Source organism: Peromyscus californicus, unplaced genomic scaffold, assembly GCF_007827085.1.
Source record: "Peromyscus californicus insignis strain IS unplaced genomic scaffold, ASM782708v3 Scaffold_7__1_contigs__length_154581171, whole genome shotgun sequence".
In the NCBI taxonomy this organism is placed as follows: Eukaryota; Metazoa; Chordata; class Mammalia; order Rodentia; family Cricetidae; genus Peromyscus; species Peromyscus californicus.
The window spans coordinates 105211310-105231665 of record NW_026294595.1 but is presented as its reverse complement, the minus strand read 5'-3'; the positions used below and the strand labels follow the sequence as shown (position 1 = coordinate 105231665).

General features: G+C 42.6%; 1 protein-coding gene across 3 annotated transcripts in view; it reads right to left on the bottom strand.

The window, feature by feature from the left end:
• The window catches only part of Ptpra (protein tyrosine phosphatase receptor type A), a 110929-nt gene that overhangs the window by 28022 nt on the left and 62551 nt on the right, over positions 1–20356 (bottom strand). For all 3 annotated transcript variants that reach the window (XM_052724041.1, XM_052724039.1, XM_052724040.1), the window contains 3 exons: positions 11976–12060; positions 10520–10593; positions 10043–10179 (listed from right to left, as the gene is read on the bottom strand). In XM_052724041.1, the coding sequence (XP_052580001.1) occupies positions 10043–10179; positions 10520–10593; positions 11976–12060 (296 nt within the window). The remainder of the gene's footprint in view (positions 1–10042; positions 10180–10519; positions 10594–11975; positions 12061–20356) is intronic.

The following is a 20356-nucleotide window of genomic DNA, read 5'->3' as shown; positions in this document are numbered from 1 at the left end:
ACCTCCATCAGGTCCACTGTAGGCAAGTCTATAGGGTATTTTCTTAATTAGTGATTGATGGTGGAGGGCCCAGTCCATTGTGGTGATGCCATCACCAGGCAGGTGGTCCTGGGTAAGTATAAGAAAGCAGGCTGAACAAGTCATGGGGAGCAAGCCAGTGAGCACCACTCTTCCTCGGCCTCTGTATCAGCTCCTGCCTCCAGGTTCCTGCCCTGTTTGAGTTTCTGTTCTGACTTCTCTCAGTGATGGACTGTGACTTGGAAGTTTAAGTTGAAATAAACCCTTTCCTTCCCAAGTTGCTTTGGTCATGGTGTTTTATCAAAGCGATACTAAGACATGTTTCTCAAGTCATTCAGACTGCTGTTTGTAATTGGCATTTGTTCTTTTTAATAAATGACATAATAGTTTTGCTTTAGTCTTTTAAAACAATATTTACTTTAGTTTTATTCACATATATGTATGCTTGTTGAAGTATATGCAGTGTGTGTGTGTGTGTGTGTGCCTGCCCCCAAACTGGCCAGAAGATGGCACTGGATCCCAGAGAGTTAGAATAAGAGGTGGTTCTAAGCTGTCTGACTTCAGTGCTAGGAATGGAACTCAGGTCCTCTGCAAGAGCATGATGAACTCTTGATGGCTAAGCCATCGTTCTAAGCCCAAAACTGTTTTTCAATGTAACTCTGCCTATTTACACTACCAGCTGTGACAGAATAGGTTCCATTCTTCATCCACATCTGCTACTGTCATACTTTAAATGTATTAACTACAGCCATGACTTACATTTCTATCTTACCAACAGGGTCATCATCGTTCCAGCTCACTGGTTAAAGGGTTTCCTCCTCCAGGTAGTGCCTCATCTAATGTTTTCTCATTGTTTTACTGGACTGTAATTTCTCTTTTATTTCTTTTTTTCTTTTTCTTTTCCCTTTTATTTATCTATTCTGGATACTCACAGTTAGCTGTGAGCTTTCATTTTCTTTTACAGCCTCTAGTTATCAACAGAACTTTTGTATTGTATGTAGTTAAATCTTTCACTTTACCAATATTTTCAGGTTTGAGAAATCCTTTCTTATGTGAAATCATAGGTGTATTTTCCTATATTATTTTCACACTTTACAATCCTGTCATTTAAACCTCAATATCTATGCCAAATGGAATTGGTATTTGTATCTATATGAGACAAATGACCTACTTCATTTACTCACATAGGGCTGTCCAGTTGTTCCAGTACTATATATTGTAAAGGCCAGTTTCCCCAACCAAGAAGGCAACAGCATTTCTGTGATGAACCTGTTTCCACTTACACACGGGATCTGCTCTTGGTATTTTACTGCACTACTCAGTCTGCCTACCCCAGTGACAGCATCACACTGTCTCACAAGGACTCTCTGTGTCTGCTAAGGCAGTTCTCCTCACCTTGTTCTTCTTCTTCGGGATTGTCTTGGCTAGTCTTGACTCTTTCCTCCTCCATAAAAATTTTAGAATCAGCTTGTCAAGTTCCACAAAAAAACCTGTTGGGATTTTTATTGGAATTGCATTGAATCTGTGTACCCGTCTGAGGAGAACTGGCATCTTCACACGCTGAGCTTCCTAACCCAGAGATTTACTTCTTAACTAGTTTAAGCTGTTTTCCTCTCATGGGTGCAAACATTTTTATAATTTTCTCTGAAGATTTTGCAAATATTTCGTTAGGATTATTCTTAAGTACTTTACATCTTGGATACTAATATAAGTGATATATTTTAAAAGTATTAGATTTTTATGGCCTACATACAGAAATTAATTTTTAGGCTGTTTTTATATCTGATAATTTATTTCTGGAGTCTGAATTTTTTTGGAGACAATATTCATAGTAAAAATTTCTTATTTTATCTTTAGCTTCTTGTCTCGCTTCCCTGTTCTGTCAGCGATCTCCAGAACTTGCTGAAATCTCAGTTCCCCGTTACTCTCAAATCTCCCCTCCAGTGCTCTCACCTCAGCCACCAGCACCCTCCAAGGTTGTCTATAACAGTTCTATCGAAAAGAACACAACCACCAGATACATATTCTCTTTTGCATTTTCCTTGCACTAAGTAATACAAACCCAGATGACAGCAGGTACCTTTCCTACGACCCTTCCACAATACAGCCACGGTGAATACCCAAAGCCCTTGTTACAATTCTTGTTCATTTCCATGGGATTATAGCTCATCAAGGTAACTCAAATATCTGTTCAGTCCCATTACATGACATAAATGTGTTTTTTTTTTCTTTTTAAAAGACTTATTTATCACATATACAGTCTTCTGCCTGCAGGCCAGAAGAGGGCACCAGATCTCATTACAGATGGTTGTGAGACACATGGTGGCTGGGAATTAAACTTGGGACCTCTGGAAGAACAGCCAATGCTCTTAACCCCTGAGCCATCTCTCCAGCCCCCATAAATGTCTTCTTTACTTGATGCTCTGAAAATTAAGTTGTTACTAAAAGCAGGGGATCCCACAGAAGGACTATCCACAGGTTTTGATGATTTCACTGGCTTTATCTCTTTCCTCTCTTCTCTTTTCTCTTGGGAACTAAATTTTCTCTTTCTTTTTTGCTTTCTTTTCATCTTTAAACTTTGAACAGTTTTAGAAAACCCAGAATGAGGGTTTTTTAATATGTTAACAAATTCAATGTTTCTTCCAAAGACAAATGTTGGTGAATAAAAAAGTTCCAGTTTGTAACTAAGATGAAAGGTACAGCCTCCAACCAACAGGGAGTCATGGGAATAGTGTCCAGCTTTTCTTAAGCCTGTCAAATGCCCGAAAGAGCTGTCAAGTCCTACACCCACTGTTTCCTCATCAGGGTTAGTTACCTGTGAGTCAGTTTCTTTCCAGAACAACATATCTGTGACACACCACTTCACAGTGACCTGACCACAGATGTGACTCCTCCATTCCAAATGCAATACACCCACCAAAGCACACTACAGGTCATCAACTTCACTTCTTAGATCTAGAAAATCACCACCACCTACTTAAAAATAAAAATAAAAAAAGAATATAAAGCCAGGTGTGGTGGCACATTCCTTTAGTTTCAGCACTTGGGAGGCAGAGGCAGGTGGATCTCTGAGTCTGAGGCCAGGCTGGTCTACAGAGTAAGTTCCAGGACAGCCAGGGCTACACAGAGAAACTTGTCTTGAAAAAACCAAAAAGCAAAAACCAAAAAAGAATATGCTTATTCTAGAAGTCCAGTAACACAACAGAAAGCAGTTCCCTGTTAAGTTCTTCCTATTTTCCACACTCCTTTGTAGAAACCAACTGTTAGCATTCAGCTTCTCCCAGACTTGAACTAGCATATCTAAACATGTACACAGGTATTTACAGATATTAAGAAAAAAAATAAACTTGGGGTCTTGACATCCACATTTATCTGCAATGTATTTTCTCATATAATATACCTTGCTATGTCAATATGTTTATTTTTGTGACAGTGAGGAATTTCATGAAGGTTATAAGAAATCAAGTCAGTTAGTTATTTGGTGGACACTACTGTACTGGATACTGCTGTAAACTAGTGTGAGTGTGTGTGTGTGTGTGTGTGTGTGTGTGTGTGTGTGTGTGTGTGTGTGACTTTGTGTTGGGGGTGCACTTATGTGCCATGGCATACATGTGATGGCTATAAGAAATCACCAAGTCAGTCAGCTATTTGGTGGATACTACTCTACTGCATACTGTTTGTAAACTAGTGTGTGTGTGTGTGTGTGTGTGTGTGTGTGTGTGTGTGTGTGTGTGTGTGTATGTGTAAACTTATGTGTCATGGCACACATGTGGAAGTCAGAGAGCCAATTTCCAGGCCAACGAAAGTTCTTTTATTCGACAGCCTTCTTCTTCTTCTTTTTTTTTTTTTTTTAAAGATTTATTTATTTAGTATGTATGCAGTGTTCTGCCTGAATGTATCCCTGCAGGCCAGAAGAGAGCACCATAACTCTTTATGGATGGTTGTGAGCCACCATGTGGTTGCTGGGAATTGAACTCGGGACCTCTGGAAGAGCAGTCAGTGCTCTTTAACTGCTGAACCATCTCTCCAGCCCTCGACAGCCTTCTTAATGGCATAATTTGTCATATCATAGGGGTTTTATTTTTGTTTTAATTAAAAATAAAACATTATAATATATTAACTTTCAGTCCTTTCCATTCTGGTAATTTAGACAGCATCTCCCTATATACCTCCCAGGCTGGCCTCAAACTCAGAGATCCACCTACTTCTGCCTCCTGAGTGCTGGGATTAAAGGTGTATGGTGTGCCCAACTCATTCTGTTTTCTGAATCTTTCTTTCTCTTAAAGGGCCTTCTACACCTAATGATTCTAAAGCAGTCTTCTAGAACAGTGGCCATGTTTGCTGCTCACCCCCTGCCTAACTGTTCCAAGTGGTGACGCCTAGCAACGCTGTCTAGACTCTCTTCCCCAGGATTCTGAAAACTGGGAAGAAGTGGAGGTTCCCAGAGGAGGGCCCAGAACCACCAAGGCAGGGCCTGTTCTGCTTGAGGCTTGGTACTCCAACCAATTTTTTGAGTTTGTCAACAATGCAGTGTCTTTTTTTGCTGACCTCCACCCCTCAATTTATTGAGTTCTTGATATACATGTGTGTGTACATTTGTTCATGTGTGTGCAGGTGCAAGTGTGTGTGGGGGTCAAAGGATACGTTCCTGTGCTGTGCTATTCTTCAGGGGCTATCCACCTTGTTCTCTAAGACTAGCTGGTCAGAAGGTCCCAGAGGTCGCCTGGCTCCACTTCCTCAGCATGGTGGTTACAAGTGTTCTGGGCCTCTTTACACTGGTTTAGGGTACAGAACTTGGGTCCTCAAGCATTTTACTGACTCAGCCTTCTCCCCAGCCTGACTTCCTACTATTTTGTTTGTTTGTTTGCTTGTTTGTTTTTTCAAGACAGAGTTTCTCTGTGTACTAGCCTTGGCTGTCCTGGAACTTCCTTTGTAGACCTGGCTAGCCTTAAACTCACAGAGATCTGCCTGCCTCTGCCTCCCGAGTGCTGGGATTAAGAGCGTGCCGACTTCCTACTTTTAAAGCCAGGAAAATAATGACATCTTCACTATGTTCCTAGCGGGATCTATAGCATAGTCCTTGCTATATGAGACTGGGGAGGAAACCACTGGGATTTCTGAAATGATACGGAAAATGGGAGGCAGCTAGCTCAAGTCACTTTAGCGGACCTACCCTGTTAGAGAAAGTGCCACTTTTCACCTAACACCTAAGCTTAGGTCATTTTATCCCTTCAATTAGAGTACAGTTAGGCACCTGTTAGGACAAACCCTGACTAAGCACATTCACACTCATATACTGTGGCCCTGTTTCTCCATCTTAAGAATTTACATCACATTTCCTTTGGTAACTCACAATGGCAAAGGGAAATACATCTTTTAGGATATACTGGTCTCTGGCCTTGAGATAACGAATTTCTGGGAATCCAGAATTTCACTATGACATGTTACTTACAATGGAGCATTTATATGCCAGGTAAAGGAAGAGGTTCTGGCCTGAATTGGCCTACATTAGGGGATACCTATTACAGCAGAATATCCACATGAATTCCCTACCTACTAGATAAAGACTATTATAGAAAAAGCTAATGTAAGCTCCAGGACCACTGACCTACCAAAGGCTAAGTCTCTACACAAGCAGGGATCTTAAGTGCTACAGAGAATTTAAAAGCTTGTAGGATATCCAGCTACTATATATCCTATAGTATCCAGAATTATATATGCTGCAGTTCTAGGTATCAAGATAGAAGAACCTTCTGAAACTGGGAGCTTGAGGCCAGTCTGGAAAACACAGTTGTACCTTGGGGGAAAGGGGAAAGGAAGGGAAGAAAGGTGGGAGGGAGGGAGGGAGGAAGGGAGGGAGGGAGGGAGGGAAAGAGAGAGAGAGAGAGAGAGAGAGAGAGAGAGAGAGAGAGAGAGAGAGAGAGAGAGAATGAGAATCAAAAAGACACAAAGGACCCACGGTTTTAACCAAGTCCACAGAGGCTGGGTGTGATGGTGCATGTCTGTAATCCCAGCACTTCTAGCTCTTCTAGAACCCAGGAAGCTGAGGCAGGAAGATCTGGAGTTCCTGGCTAGACTGGGCTACACAGTAAACTTCAGGACAGCCTGGGCTATACAGTAACAATGTAAGTCAAATCAATAGTGGATTATAATAAACTGAGTCAGTCATCAGCTGGAGCTGCAGATTTAACAGTTGGCTTTCCAGCAACTTTTCTTCCTATGTAAAACCTCTACTATCTGGAATCTCTGTATTAATGGGACAAGTATATGCTCTTTTAAAGTTGCACACACTATTTGAAGCTGTTTCCCCCTTTCATGAAAAGAGCTGCCTCAGTGATACATAACCCTGATCTATCTATGCTGTGGCCACATTCACCAGTATTTTGTTTCATAGTTTCATAGGACATTAACCTGACCATCATGCTAATGATGCCAAGCTGACAGAACAGGAAGTTATGTATTTTAGATATGCACGGTGGACATAAAAGCAGAACAGAACAAAGCAAAACCCACAGTTGGCTTGTGACTGAAGCCAAGTTTTCTGAAGGTCCAAGCTGTAGGCATGCCAGGCTACCTTCTCTGACGTAAAGGACGAGCTCCTGCTCCCTATCCTCCCCACCTCTTCTCCCAGTAAGAGGAGCAATACTTGCTTGGCCATTTTGAATCTTGGAGAAAGGATACAGTACATGCTGGCTATCCTTCTCTGATCTATTTACTGAGTGACTGGAAAAGAACTGATCTAGGCTGAGGCAAAATTGGTTCTAGCAGGTTCTGTGGGACTCGAAAACATCCACAGTAAGGTTGAATATGACAGTTAAAATGAAGAACCTCATAAAGGGGGAAAGCACTCCTAGCTTAGAACTGAGCCCTAGAGTGGAAACTATTTACTTGATATGGGAAGCTTCCTGTCATAAATTAGTTAGGTGGTTCATTAGTCACACATTTGGATATGCTCCACAATTCCTCCATAGATAGAAGTGACGTATATAAAAGACCTGCCACATGTCACAGGTCCTTCTCCTTCAAAAGACATTTATGACTTCTTGTTGATGTCAACAGATGACTAAGGGAAAAGTCCGCTCTGGTGTATACTTGGCTCTGTGTGTTATGCTGGCCCAAGCTGGATAGAACAGACTGCTGCAGAGTATATACTTCACTGACAACTCTAAACGAATATAAGGAGAAACCCTCCCAGCAAAGAGAACTAAAAGTATGCTATCATACCATCTCGCTGGAGATTAGGTTCTAAACAGGAACAAAAAAGAACTGTTTATGCTCCAGGTGAGCACCCATCAGATGGCACTAACTGCTACTGTCCTTCCTCCCCTTGCTACCCCAGGACTGGCCTGATGAGCTCATGAACATGCTAGCCAATGGCTATTTTATATCTATCTATCTATCTATCTATCTATCTATCTATCTATCTATCTATCTATCTACCAATCATCTGTCTGTCTGTCTGTCTGTCTATCTCAAATAAGTTACACCTCTAGGACTTCTCTCCAAGGATTTACCAGAATGCTTTATTATGGTATCTCAGGGGATATTATTTCCTAAAAGAATTAATTTTACAAAAAGTATGTCAATAGGCTTACACACATCATCATCCCGAAGCAGCTGGTGTTACAGATTACAGAACAGTACAATGTCTACCACAGTCCCGTATGTGAGGCTGTCTGGTGGGATGTGCCAAATGTTCTCAATCAATAACGAGTGTTAAATGGTGCTCTTTCCCAACAGTTTAAAACAAAATAAGAGGTCTGGACTGTTCTGTTAACTCTTACCTGGTAAATGAGTGTGGGCTTCAGGTCTTTGCTCCCTTCACATTGAAGCCAGGGATTTTTCTGAAGATGCAAATCTGAACCTAAGCCCTTCAGTGGTGGAGCAGTTCTAAGTGGTTGATATGACCACCTAAATAACCACTTTTCCTTTTTTTTTTGTCCTTGTGTATGATGTATGTGTGTACATGTAGAAACCAGAGGAGGATAATGGGTGTGTGTCTCAATCACTATCTTATTTTATTTTTTATTTTTTTAAAACAGTAACTCTCATTGAGCCTGGAGCTCACCAATTTGGCTAGGCCAGCCAGCCAGGGAGCTCCAGGGAGTCTTTACCTTCCTAAGTCTGAATTAAAGGAGTCCAAAAAAGTGTCCAGTTTCCACATGGGTGCTGGCGCTCTAAACTCAGGTCCTCAGGCCTGAATGGCAAACACTCTACTGACTGACCAGATCCCCAGCCTCCTTCCTTTTCTTAAGTTTCTCTGTGGGGTTATCTACTTAGATCAGAGATAATCTGCACTGACCTTAGGAAGAAGCTGCAGGAACTTTCACCCCTACCCAGGACTACTTTAAGAAGGAACATGTGGCAAAAGACGTCTCCAGAAACTTAAACAGTCATCTTTTCCCAGTGGACCTGACCGTATCTCCATATTATGCCTAGAACTGGGGTAGTCATTTTGGCATCAGGAGAGGAGCCTACCTATAAGACAAAGATGACAGGTGACACAATGCCAAAAGGCCAGGGAAGCCACCAGTCTTGGGACTGCTCTCCTCTGTCCTTAAATCGATTCCCTCTCTAATAATTACCACGTTAGAGCATTATTAAAGCTATTACTGATCGTAATACCAGCTGTATTACCAGATCCTAACCTGGTCCCCTCGGGCTGTTCTCCATATAGCAAACAGAACTGTTTTCTTTCAAAATCCAAATCTGCTTAGTCCACAGGTTTCTACTGCACTCACAACAATCTAGAGTTGAGGGGTGTGGCCTAGTCTCTTCTCAGTTCTGTCCCCATGCCCTGTAACAGGACTTTTCTTTGGAAGACATGAGTAAATGTCTACTCATGCCAGATAGGACACCAAAGACAGAAGAAAGGAATGATTCTATCCAAGTTGAGCAGAGTGAACCAGGAAGTTTACTGGGTAGGAATATAGATGGCTCGAATGCAGCTGGAACACTGAAAAGTTCACCCCAGGTGCCTCTCTGGAGCTCCCTATGGGAGCACAGGCGGCTAAGCTTCCTGAGTCTTAATGATCTCCTCTCCTCTCCTCATGAAGGAACTGTTCAATTCGAAGGCAATAGCTAGACAGCACTGTTCTTTTGCCGTGAGCCCTTTAAAAAACTTATGAATACGCCTTCCTCTTACCCAGACGCCCGCTCCTGCTGCTTCTAGTACGTCACTTCCCTTTCTCTATTCTCCTTGCTTCTTCAAGGAAATTATGCTTAAATACTAGCTACACACTCCATTGAGATGGCAGCTTACTAAGTTGCCCAGGCTGGTCTTGAACCTATGATCTTCCTGCCTCAGCCTCCCAAGTAGTTGGGATGTCATGACTGCAAACTAGACTTGGCTAAAATCTCTCCTACCCTTTTCTGTAGTACTGGGGAATGAACCTAGGGCTCTGTACACAATAGGTAAGCTATCACTGAGCTACATACTCAGCAAGGAAACTTTTGACCCAGGATCACCAGTTGCTGGTTTATGCTCATTCTGCTTGAGAGACACGAAAAACATAAATCTCAATACTCTGCATTCTGCTATAGCCACTACTTTTTACATCAATCCACTCCTATTACCTGTTACATACACTCTAGATCCCTGCTATAGGCTGCGGCTTGAATTGCTGTTTGGTTTTATAGGTAGTTTGTTTTTATAAAGAGTTTCCCGAGGGGGAAGAGATTTCTTTTAAATTGAGATTGGGATTTGTTTTTGCTCCGTATTAGATCCATGGCACCTAGAATATTACCTGGTACCTATAAGATGCTGGTAAGTATTAAACAAATGAGTTACTAGACAAGATGATGAAAGCACTAATCAGTTATGAATGGATAGGCAGATGAGGGAGGTGAAGCAATTTCCTTTTTTTAAAACTTCCTTTCCATGACTATACAGGAAAGGAGCAAGATGAACTTGGTAAAAAAACATTTCTCACCCATTATCCATTAGAAATCGATTTTATGTCCCATGACTCAAAAGACCAGACCTTAGGTTTCCCTTCCTCTTTGCTAACAACAAAGGACTCACGTTGAATTCCTCTCTAAAGAGCTTATTGTCATCAGCCATTCTCCGGTTAATCTCCTCTTCTAGCTTGTCCACAGGCAGTGGTGGGTACTTCCTGTTGGTGCTTGGGGACCTGGCCAGAAGTGGTACACTTTGGGGCTCTGTAGTATAAAAAAAGGGGAGGTAAGTTAGGTGCCCTGGAGATAGATGCATTTCCTTTGTGAAGATTAATGGTCTCATTCTTTTGAAAAGATGGGGAAAAGAGACAGGGATATGGTTCCATCAGTAAAGGGTGTTTGCCACCAAGCTTGATGGTCTCAACTGGATGCCCAGAATTCACGTGCTGGAAGGAGAGAACCAGCTCTTTCAAGCTGGCCTCTGATCTCCACAAGCACACAATGGCACATGTGTATACACATACACAAATAAAATAAGTAAATAAAAAGGATGGGGAAAATGTTCATTTCTTGGTTTTTCTCTTCAGAGGTCCCCATGCCTTACCCACATCCTCTGTGCGGCCATTTGACAGGCGGAAAGAATTGGAATGGCTCCCAGCTTGCTTGTATTTCTTAAACCTAGTGAGAACATATCTGTAATGAAGAACTAGGCACAGGGTTTGTAAATCACTGTCTTTGTATTCCCATCACTGACAACATCTTTCTAAATCTCTCTGTCAAATCAAACTTCCTAACAAAGAGACACAAGTCAGGCATGTTTGAGGCAGCTCCATTCTGTGGTGATGAGGCACCTTGGAATGGTTTTCCTTATACTCAGCACCCTAAAGTCCAGCTGAGGCAACACTATATTCTAGCCTGCATGGTTTCTTTATGTAGCTTCAGCTCCATAAAACACCTGAATGCACAGCCATAACAGGTGGAATACGGGCAAGTGTAATATGGTGGGGTGTGTGTGTGTGTGTGTGTGTGTGTGTGTGTGTGTGTGTGTGTGGAAGAGCATGGTAGAATGGGTGGGACAGGATGGGATAGTAAGATCTTTATGAAACAAAAATCCTTGTGTTTCCTAAGCACAGTCTAGGAGTCATGGGGAGCTTCAGAATAAGTGAACACGGGTTTAATGGAGACGGTACACAGCCCCCCTCTCTTAATTCCTACACAGGCCCCTCTCTTAATTCCTGCAGAAGAACAAAGGGAGCACAGAGCAGATTGAGTTCAAAATAAGGCAGAGTTATGCTAGGTGGTGGTAGTGCACACCTTTGATCTCAGCACTTGGGAGGCAGAGCCAGGCGGATCTCTGTGAGTTAGCAGCCAGCCTGGTTTACAGAGCGAGATCCAAGACAGGCACCAAAACTACACAGAGAAACCCTGTCTCAAAAGAACAACAACAAAAACAAAACAAAAGATAAGGCAGAGTTAAACCCAGATCGTCAGGGCAGTAGCTTTAGCAAGAAGAGAACAACAAATGAACCACATCTTGTTTCTCTTGGGTTTCTCTCCTGGTTTCTGTTCATTATCTAGAAGTTTCTGAAAGGTCAGGCAGAGAAATACCTTAACTCCTAAGATCTGCCTAGCAGACAAAGGCCAGGAGTCCTAGAGAGGTTTGGGGACAAAGCCTCAGCTAGAAACAAAGTAAGCATATAATGTTTTGTTTGTGCATATAATCTTACCAGGGGCCTTTTTTTGGGGGGGAGGGGATTTCAAAGGAAAAGAGCTGAAGATCTTGAAACACCTGTCACTGATAGGATAGTTTGGAATTCTCCCATCTCTAAACCACTACTCTACTCTAGGCCTCAAATAGAATTAGGAGACGTGGTTTGGACAGATAAAGCAAAGGGAGAGAGTCTAGGTCTTAAGCAGCACTTCAGTCTAAGCACTATCATGAGTACTGTCCCTCTACCCGACTCATGGTCCTTAGCCTACTGTCTTCTGGACTGTGTGGCTTACTGAGACACAGGGTATCAGGATAGTCTAAGCAAATGCAGAAACATTAACATACTTACCTTAACATGTACAGAACTATGATAATAAACACAATTACTAGAAGAGAGGACAGGGCCACCATCACCGCAATAATTGGTGTCTCATCTGAAACCAAGAGAAGAGAATAGGTCATAACTGTGTTGTGCAATAAGGGCTCAAGTTGGAAGTTCAGGAAGACACACTGATGTGGAGGTGAGGGTGCACCACCCATTAAATATTTTTGCAGTGGTAGGATGTGAAACATACACACACACACACACACACACACACACACACACACGCACGCACGCACGCACGAGAACAAAATGAAAAACAGAAGGGATGTGCAGAAATGCACACAAAAGAGCAAGGAGCAAGTACATGTGCTAGAGTGCATGAGAAAGAATACCTTCCACCACCTCAGGGCCATTGGGTCGGGGGGTGAGGTAGAATCCTCCTACCCATCTCTGATACACCACATACTTATTTACTGTATGACTTTCTGCCTCAGGATCAAATCTGTCCTTTGGATCAGAGACTCTTTCACTGCTATATCATTTGAGCTCAAACAAAACTTAGCACACAGAAAGTACTCAAAGATTTGGAGGTACAAGTACTGGCAGGCTAGGAACGTAGGACCAACATTACACTCCTTCCCAGTCTCAATGAGCTCTGCCTAGAGAAAAAACAGGAGAAAGAAGAAAAAAAGATCGTTCTATCATAAACCCTAGTGATTTCCTGGCACGCGGAATATGATTAACATGGAGACGCTGCTAGATCCGTGTGTACCATGCATCAAAAGCTATTATGTGTTCCCTTTTCCCTTCTACCACTTTCTATATCTTTTTCTCTCAGCTGCCTTTTGCCAGATCCCAACCATGACAAAGTCTGGCTTGAGTGGATGGCCAAGCCTTCTCCATCCACAGACCCTAGCTCAGCACCTAGCCACATTTCTCATGCAGCAGCTCAGGCCAGGCCTCCCCTTCTCCTCCACGTTACAAACCACACAACCCGCAGAGTTCCTTTGCTTGTTGTGAGGATGCGTCCCTTTTATGTGAAGGCCAGTCCTGCCAGGTGGTCTCTGGACTCTGTCCACTGCTGTCACCTCAAACACTTTATCTTCTTGACTCCACTTACCCTCTGTCTCAGCTAACTTCTCACACCACTGCTTAACTCTTCTCCACCTCCTTCCCTCAGGTCCCCTGATCCACTTATACTGACTCCTGCTTAGTGCTCCACTGAAGCAGCTCGGCAAGGACCAAATCTAATGGGAACAGTCCCACTTCCATCCGACTCACGCTCTAACTGGAACTCATTCAAAACCCACTCACAGAGCAGCAACTGTACGCTTGGCTGTGGGGACACTGACAGAAGTACCCGGGCAGACCAGGGAGAGAAAGCTTGCATGTCACAGACATGCCATGTAAGACAGGGACAAGGGGTTTGGAGGAAACAAGATGAAGAAAAAGCAGCAAGGAGACAGCAGTGGAGTGTTGAGGAGCACTCTTGAGATCCGTCCTTGCCCCTTACAGGTGACACTTGAGCAGAGCACTAAGTAACAGGGCCAAGTGAACCATGAGGAGATCTGCGTGAAGAGCTCTCTAGACACAAGGAATGACAAGTCTAGGCCTAGGAGTTTGGCAGGTTCAAGAAATAGCACAAGGGCCAGTGTGAGACAAGCTGCAACTGCAGAGATGGGCAGGAGCCAGAACACTTGTTACAGGCCATGGCAGCGAGCGTGGCTTTAATTCGGAATATGATGAGAAACCTAATAATATTAGAAGACTGACACAGAAAGGACATAATTGAATTTCCTTTGTTTAAAAGTTCTGCTAAACTGACTTAGGAATAGCAGCAGCCACCAGGCGGAAGTCATCTCAGCAGAAAGCCAAGAGCAGTCTCCAAGGAAGGAGAAATGAATTCAAACAGCGCAGTCAGGGTAAGTAAGATAAAAACAGGGATGAGGCTGGGCTTGACCAGATGACAGCTACTGGCGAGTTTGTGCAGTGCTTTCTTTTGAGTATGGGCAGGAAAGCCTCAACGGGATGAAAGGATAGAGAGCGGGAGAGGCGCATAGCCACTCACTTTATGAGGACTTTTATATCGGGTATATACGCAAATAAAAGGAACAGTAGTTGGAGAGAAATGTGGAGGGTTTTTTGGGGTGTGTGTGACTGGAAATGGGTTATCACTGTATAGCCCACAGTTCACAACCCTCGTTTTGTCTCCCAAGGGCTGGGATTAGAGGTAGGTACCACCATGCCAGCCTAAAGGGATAGGAAATGCTTATCGTATTTTTCTATTGATGGTAAATTTCAAACGTTGCAGTATGTGATTTGCAGTGGTATCTGCTCGGCCCATGACCTTGGGCTATAGGGCCCGAAGGAGGCAGTGCTTCCTGCCATTGTATGTGACCTCTTATAAGAAGAGGGAGAAGGGGGGCTGGAGAGATGGCTCAGAGGTTAAGAGCACTGGTTGTTCTTCCAGAGGTCCTGAGTTCAATTCCCAGCACCCACATGGTGGCTCACAACCATCTGTAGTGAGATCTGATGTCCTCTTCTAAATAAATAAATAATCTTAAAAAAAAAAAAAAAGAGGGAGAAGGGTCACATGCCCCTTCTCCCTGCTCTTGCCTGTGAGGTGGATTCGCCCCCAGTCAGATCAGAGAACGACTTCAGCTGTCTACTCTGTTCTGTATTCGTGAATGTATTTCCTCAATTTACCTTAATAAATTTCCCTAATACTTCTTAAACAGACTCGAGTGGATTTATCGCTTTAGTGATTCCCATCTTAAAATGGCTATTCACATTAGATGATCATTTCCTCCTCCTTGAAGCATTTTCTCCCTATAACCAAGTCCCTCAGCTATTTCATCCATCTTTTATAACAGCAGTGCTCTACGACTGTGGAAAATTCTCAGGGCTGTGTCCTTGGGACACTTTCTTATTTTCAATCTCTTATCTGATCAGATGCCTGTAATTTCAAATGATATGACAGAAATTCCCATGTTTGCATTGCTTGGTTCTCAACTCCCTACTGGCCACCTTCACTTTCAACTTCACAAGCAACATACATTTGCTGTACTACAAATGCTTTTACCGTTCAGTAGCCAGCATTCTAGTCCTCCTGTTGCTCAAGCAAAAACTGTAAAAATCCCTTTGACTTCTTCGTGCATACCTTCTCTATTCAACCCAGCTGCAAGCAATTTCTTTTAGGACTCGAACCCCTGAGAAACATTATTTTTTCTTCCATCAAAGGTAGCTGGCCCTGAAGGGGCCAACATTCCACAAAACTTCTGTCTCCTTACATGTCTGTGCTCAATCCTAGACATTTCTGAGACTAGACTCTCACACCCTTCCTCTTCCTACAGATTAGTCAATCATGTCAGATTGTAAGGTTGAGCTCCCACTAATAGGATGAGACACAGTCACTGCCTGTGTTAGAATAAAAACTAAGTGCATGTCCTGCCCAAGAGTGTGCCTGCTAGGCCAGTTAGGGCCAACGAGCACTCTTTTTCCAAAAATAAACTGTCCTGCTGGGTTACTGGCTTTGTTTGTGTTTCTGTGAGACACTTAGATTATTCTTTTCCAATAAGCGAATACATCAAACGTGTCTGTCTTTCCCCATTCTCTGCGCTCACTAACATTCTAGTCCAACCTCTACTGTCTTTTCTTTGACTTCCACAGCTGTTAGAATGCAGTCTAACCTCCTTGTCCTGGGCCACAACACTGCCTCCTGCCACTCTTCCTTTTTCATCACTCAACTTTAACCACGGGCATCCTGAAGTTGAAGGTATTTATTCTTATACTTTTGAGCATTTCCTTTTCTCATTCATATGGCCTCCCTCCACTCTTTGCCTAGTTCACCTACTCATCAAGTCCTGACTTGCAAATATTACTTTCCCCAGAAGGTCTACTCTGACATCCTAATACTAAATTTATCATTTCTGAAATAAGTTTTCTCCCAGGAGAAACTTATCACATTGATGCACACCTAATCAATACAGTGCACTATAGCCCAGAACTCCTGGACTCAAGCAATTTGCCTGCCTCAGCCTCCTGAGTAGCTGAGACCATAGGTGTGTGCCACTGTGCCTTGTCTGTATTATTCTTATAGAGTATATATTATTTCCCTTGATAAGACCTCTTATACTTTGTAATTATTGACTTATTTGACTATAGTTAATGCGTATTCCTCCTTTATGCCATAAACCACCAGGGCAAGCATATTTGTTTTATTTCTTTGTGTAATTTAAAACCTAGCAGAGGATCTCAAACGTAATAGGAGTTAGGTTGAGTGAATGAATAAAAAGAACTGGTGAAGCTGGGTGTGATGGTGAATGTCTGTAATCCTAGCACTTGGGAGGGGGAAGCACAAAGATCAAGAGGCAAGGCCAGTCTCAGATATATAGTGAGAGGCTAGCCTGGGCTACATGCGATCCTGTTTCAAAATAAATACATACACACAGAGTGATTTACTTGTAAAGTATGTGTTTGTTAAATTCCAACCATAAAGGGCAGTATATGAGGTAGCATATATAAGGAGGTAATTACAGAAATCTGGCTTAAGAAAGTAAGAGCCAGGCATAGTTGCATATGGCTATAATTTCAGCACTTGGGAAACTGAGGCAAGAGGATTGTCACTAATTTGAAGCCAGCCTGGGCTAAAGTGAAACCTTGTCTCAACAGAAACAAATCATAAACAGACAACAGTTGTGTCTACAAGCTTACTATTTTTGGTTGTTCACTTATGAGTCAGGCTCTCACATAGCCCAGGCTAGCTTCAAACTCACTCTGCAGTTCACTATGAATTTCTGATCCTCTTGCCTTCAGCTCCTTTCCCTTCCTGTACTGGAATTACAGTCACTACCAGTGTACTGGGTTTATATGGTGCTATGGATTGAACCAAGTTACTAAGCAACCACTCTACCAGATGAGCTAATTGTTGTGGGATACTGGTACAGTGTGTGAAGATGTATTGCTGTGATTAGTGTAATAAAAAGCTGAACAGCCAATAACTAAGCAGGAGGTATAGGCGGGACTTTTGGGCAGAGAGAGAACTCTGGAAAGAAGAGAGGAGTGGAGTTGCCAGCCAGAGATGGAAGAAGCAGGACCTACAGGAGGAGAGGTAACAGTCACGAGCCACGTGGCAGGATGTAGACTAACAGAATTAGGTTAATTTGTCTTTCTGAGTCTGGGTTACCTCACTCAGGATGACATTTTCTAGTTCCATCCACTTGCCTGCAAATTTCATGATGTCATTGATGTACTCACTCATAAGCAGATACTAGATGTAAAACAAAGGATAACCAGACTACAACCCACAGCTCCAGAGAAACTAGGAAATAAGGAGGACCCTAAGAGGGACGCATGGATCACCCTGGGAAGGGGAAATAGATGAGATATTCGGAGTAAACTGGGGATGAGGGGGGCAATAGAAGGGAGGAGATGGAGGATGAGAACATGAGGGAATGGGAAGGTCAAGCTGGAGGAGTGACGGAATGGGAGAGCAATGAAAGAGATATCTTGATAGAAGGAGACATTACGGGGATAGGGAGAAACATGGTGCTAGGGGAATTCTCAGGAATCTACAGGATGACCCCAGCTTAGACTACTAGCAATAGTGGAAAGGGTGCCTGACCTGGCCTACCCCGATAATCAGATTGGTGAATACCCTAACTGTCATCATAGAGCCTTCATCCAGTAATGAACTGAAGCAGATGTAGAGATCTATAGCCAAGTACCAGGCTGAGCTCCAGGAGTCCAGTCAAAGAGAGGGAAGAGGGATTATATGAGCGGTGTGTGTGTGTGTGTGTGTGTGTGTGTGTGTGTGTGTGTGTGTGTGAAAATCATGATGGGGAAATCTATAGAGACAACTGAATCAAGCTCGTGGGAACTCACGAACTTTAGGCCAATAGCTGTGGAGCCTGCATGGGACCGGCCCTCTGCTTATAGGAGACAGTTGTGTAGCTTGGTCTATTTGAGGGGCCCCTGGCAGTGGGATCAGGATCTCTGGTGCATGAGCTGGCTTTTTGGAGCCCATTACCTACAGTGGAAATCTTGCTCAGCCTTGATGCAGCGGGGAGTGGTTTGGTCCTGCCTCAACTGAATATACTGGGCTTTGCTGACTCCTCATGGGAGGTAAGGCCTCCTTTTGGAGGAGGGGATGAGGGGGTTGTGGGTGGAAGGCTGGTGGGGAGTGGGAAGAGGGATGAGAGGGGGATCTGTGGTTGGTATGTACAGTAAATAAAAAAAATTCTTAAATAAAAAAAATAATAAAATTAAAAAAAGAAAAAATGGGTTAATTTAAGTTATAAGAACTAGTTAGGAACAAGCCTAAGCTACAGGCCAAACTTTCATAATTAATAATAAGTCTCTGTGTCATTATGTATGAGCTGGCGGCCCAAAGAAAAATCCAACTACACTACATTTCTAGCTGAAAAGGTTATTTTTCTTTCCCCTAAACATATAAAAAGACAGAAGAAATATAAAAATACTAAGGAATCAACAACATATCTTAGAGGGAGCAACGGGTAGAATTTGTAGACTACAACTCCGAGGGATTTCTTCACGACAAAGGATAGGAATCCACTACTAAAGAGATCAGTTGGAGCCAAAAACGTTCCAGTTGAAAATTAAGTACTAGTTTCACTAGTCTAGGTCCTGGAAATAGCTTAAGCTGTGCCAGCTGGGACTGGAGAGGAAAGGGTTAAAGACCATCCCAACCTGGCTTGTTAGACCAAGGCCAGAGTACTCACAGGTTAAGTGACAAGCTGTTGTTGTGTCTACCCACCACCCAATTTAGCTGGAGGAATAGTGCTTTACAGAAAGTTTCTCACAGAAAGTGGCAAGTTTTTAAAAAACAAAATGCAATGTCAAGATGGCATTCCCCAAGTATAAGCTCATGCTCCTGAACCTCGACCAGTACCCTGGACCCAGTGGAGTACAGTGTCTCTAGAGATCCAGACGGCACAAGCTGAGAGGTTGAGCATAAGGGCTCAGCTTTAAATGTTGGTATTTGCCTCAGTGAAAAGACCATAAATATCAAGGACACATAAAAAGATTCTGCCTTACTGTTGAATCTATGCAAGATTAATAAATATCTATCATAATTTCAGAGAACTCACTCTTAGGAGCTGTGTTGGGAACTGGGCTCATCTTACAGCATTGTTTTTTTTTTTTTTTTTTTTTTTTGCATCTCCATGACGGGTAAGGTGACCTGCTGACGTCCCACAAAACAGCATTGTTTTAAAAACAGTAGGAAGCCTGGCAGTGGTGGTACATGCCATTAATCCCAGCACTCTGGAGGCAGCGGCAGGAAGATCTCTGAGTTCAAGGCCAGTCGGGTCTACAGAGTGAGTTCCAGGACAGCCAGGGCTATCAGAGAAATCCTGTCTCCAAAAACAAAACAACAATAACAATAAAAAAGGTGGGGAGAGAAAAGAGTTATCAAACACTTAGCCTCTCCTATTAAATTTGGCAAAATGACTAATTTCTTGTATAAATAAACCTATTACTCACTGAAAATACACACACACATAAACAAAATAAAATGTAAAATGACACATAGTTTTTCCTTTTTTTCTCAAGACAGGGACTCACTATGTAGCCTAGACTGGCCTTAAACTCATTGAGGTCCTCCTTCTTCTACTTCCTGAATGATGAGATTAAGGTATGTGCCACCACCCTGGGTTACACAGGTTTTTAAATTTTAGTAAAGCAAACTTTCCTGTTAAAGAGACTACTACAACAAACCCTCTAATACTTATCACTTTACTTCACCATTATCAATATACACAAGTTTTTTTCCATCTATACCAAGGTTTTTCAACCTCACATTCATGACATTTTAGACTAAATAACTCTCTGTTGTGGTAAGTCTAAAGTATGTACTATAGGACCTTTAAAACATCCCTGGCTTCTACCTACTAAATATCAGCAGCAACATCCTGACTGTGATGATAAAAAATACTTCCATACATTAATAAATGTCCTGTGAGAGGGAAAAAAATCAAACAATTGAGAAGAACTGGCCAATAAATACCCTCCACTTAACCTGAAGAGTTTAAAGCAAACCTGAGACAAGTAATTTCAATGGCAATTATAAACACATATCACAAAGATTCTTTTTGGGGGGGTGTTTTTTTTTTTTAATGTTTTAGCCGGGCGGTGGTAGTGCACTCCTTTTTTTTTTTTTTTTTTTTTTTAAAGAGTTATTTATTTATTATGTACACAGAAGAGGGCACCAGATCTCATTACAGATGGTTTTGAGCCACCATGTGGGTGCTGGGAATTGAACTCAGGACCTCTGGAAGAATAGTCAGTGCTCTTAACCTCTGAGCCATCTCTCCAGCCCTTTGGGGGGTGGTTTTTGAGATAGGGTTTCTCTGTGTAATGATTGTCTTGGCTGTCCTGGAACTTGC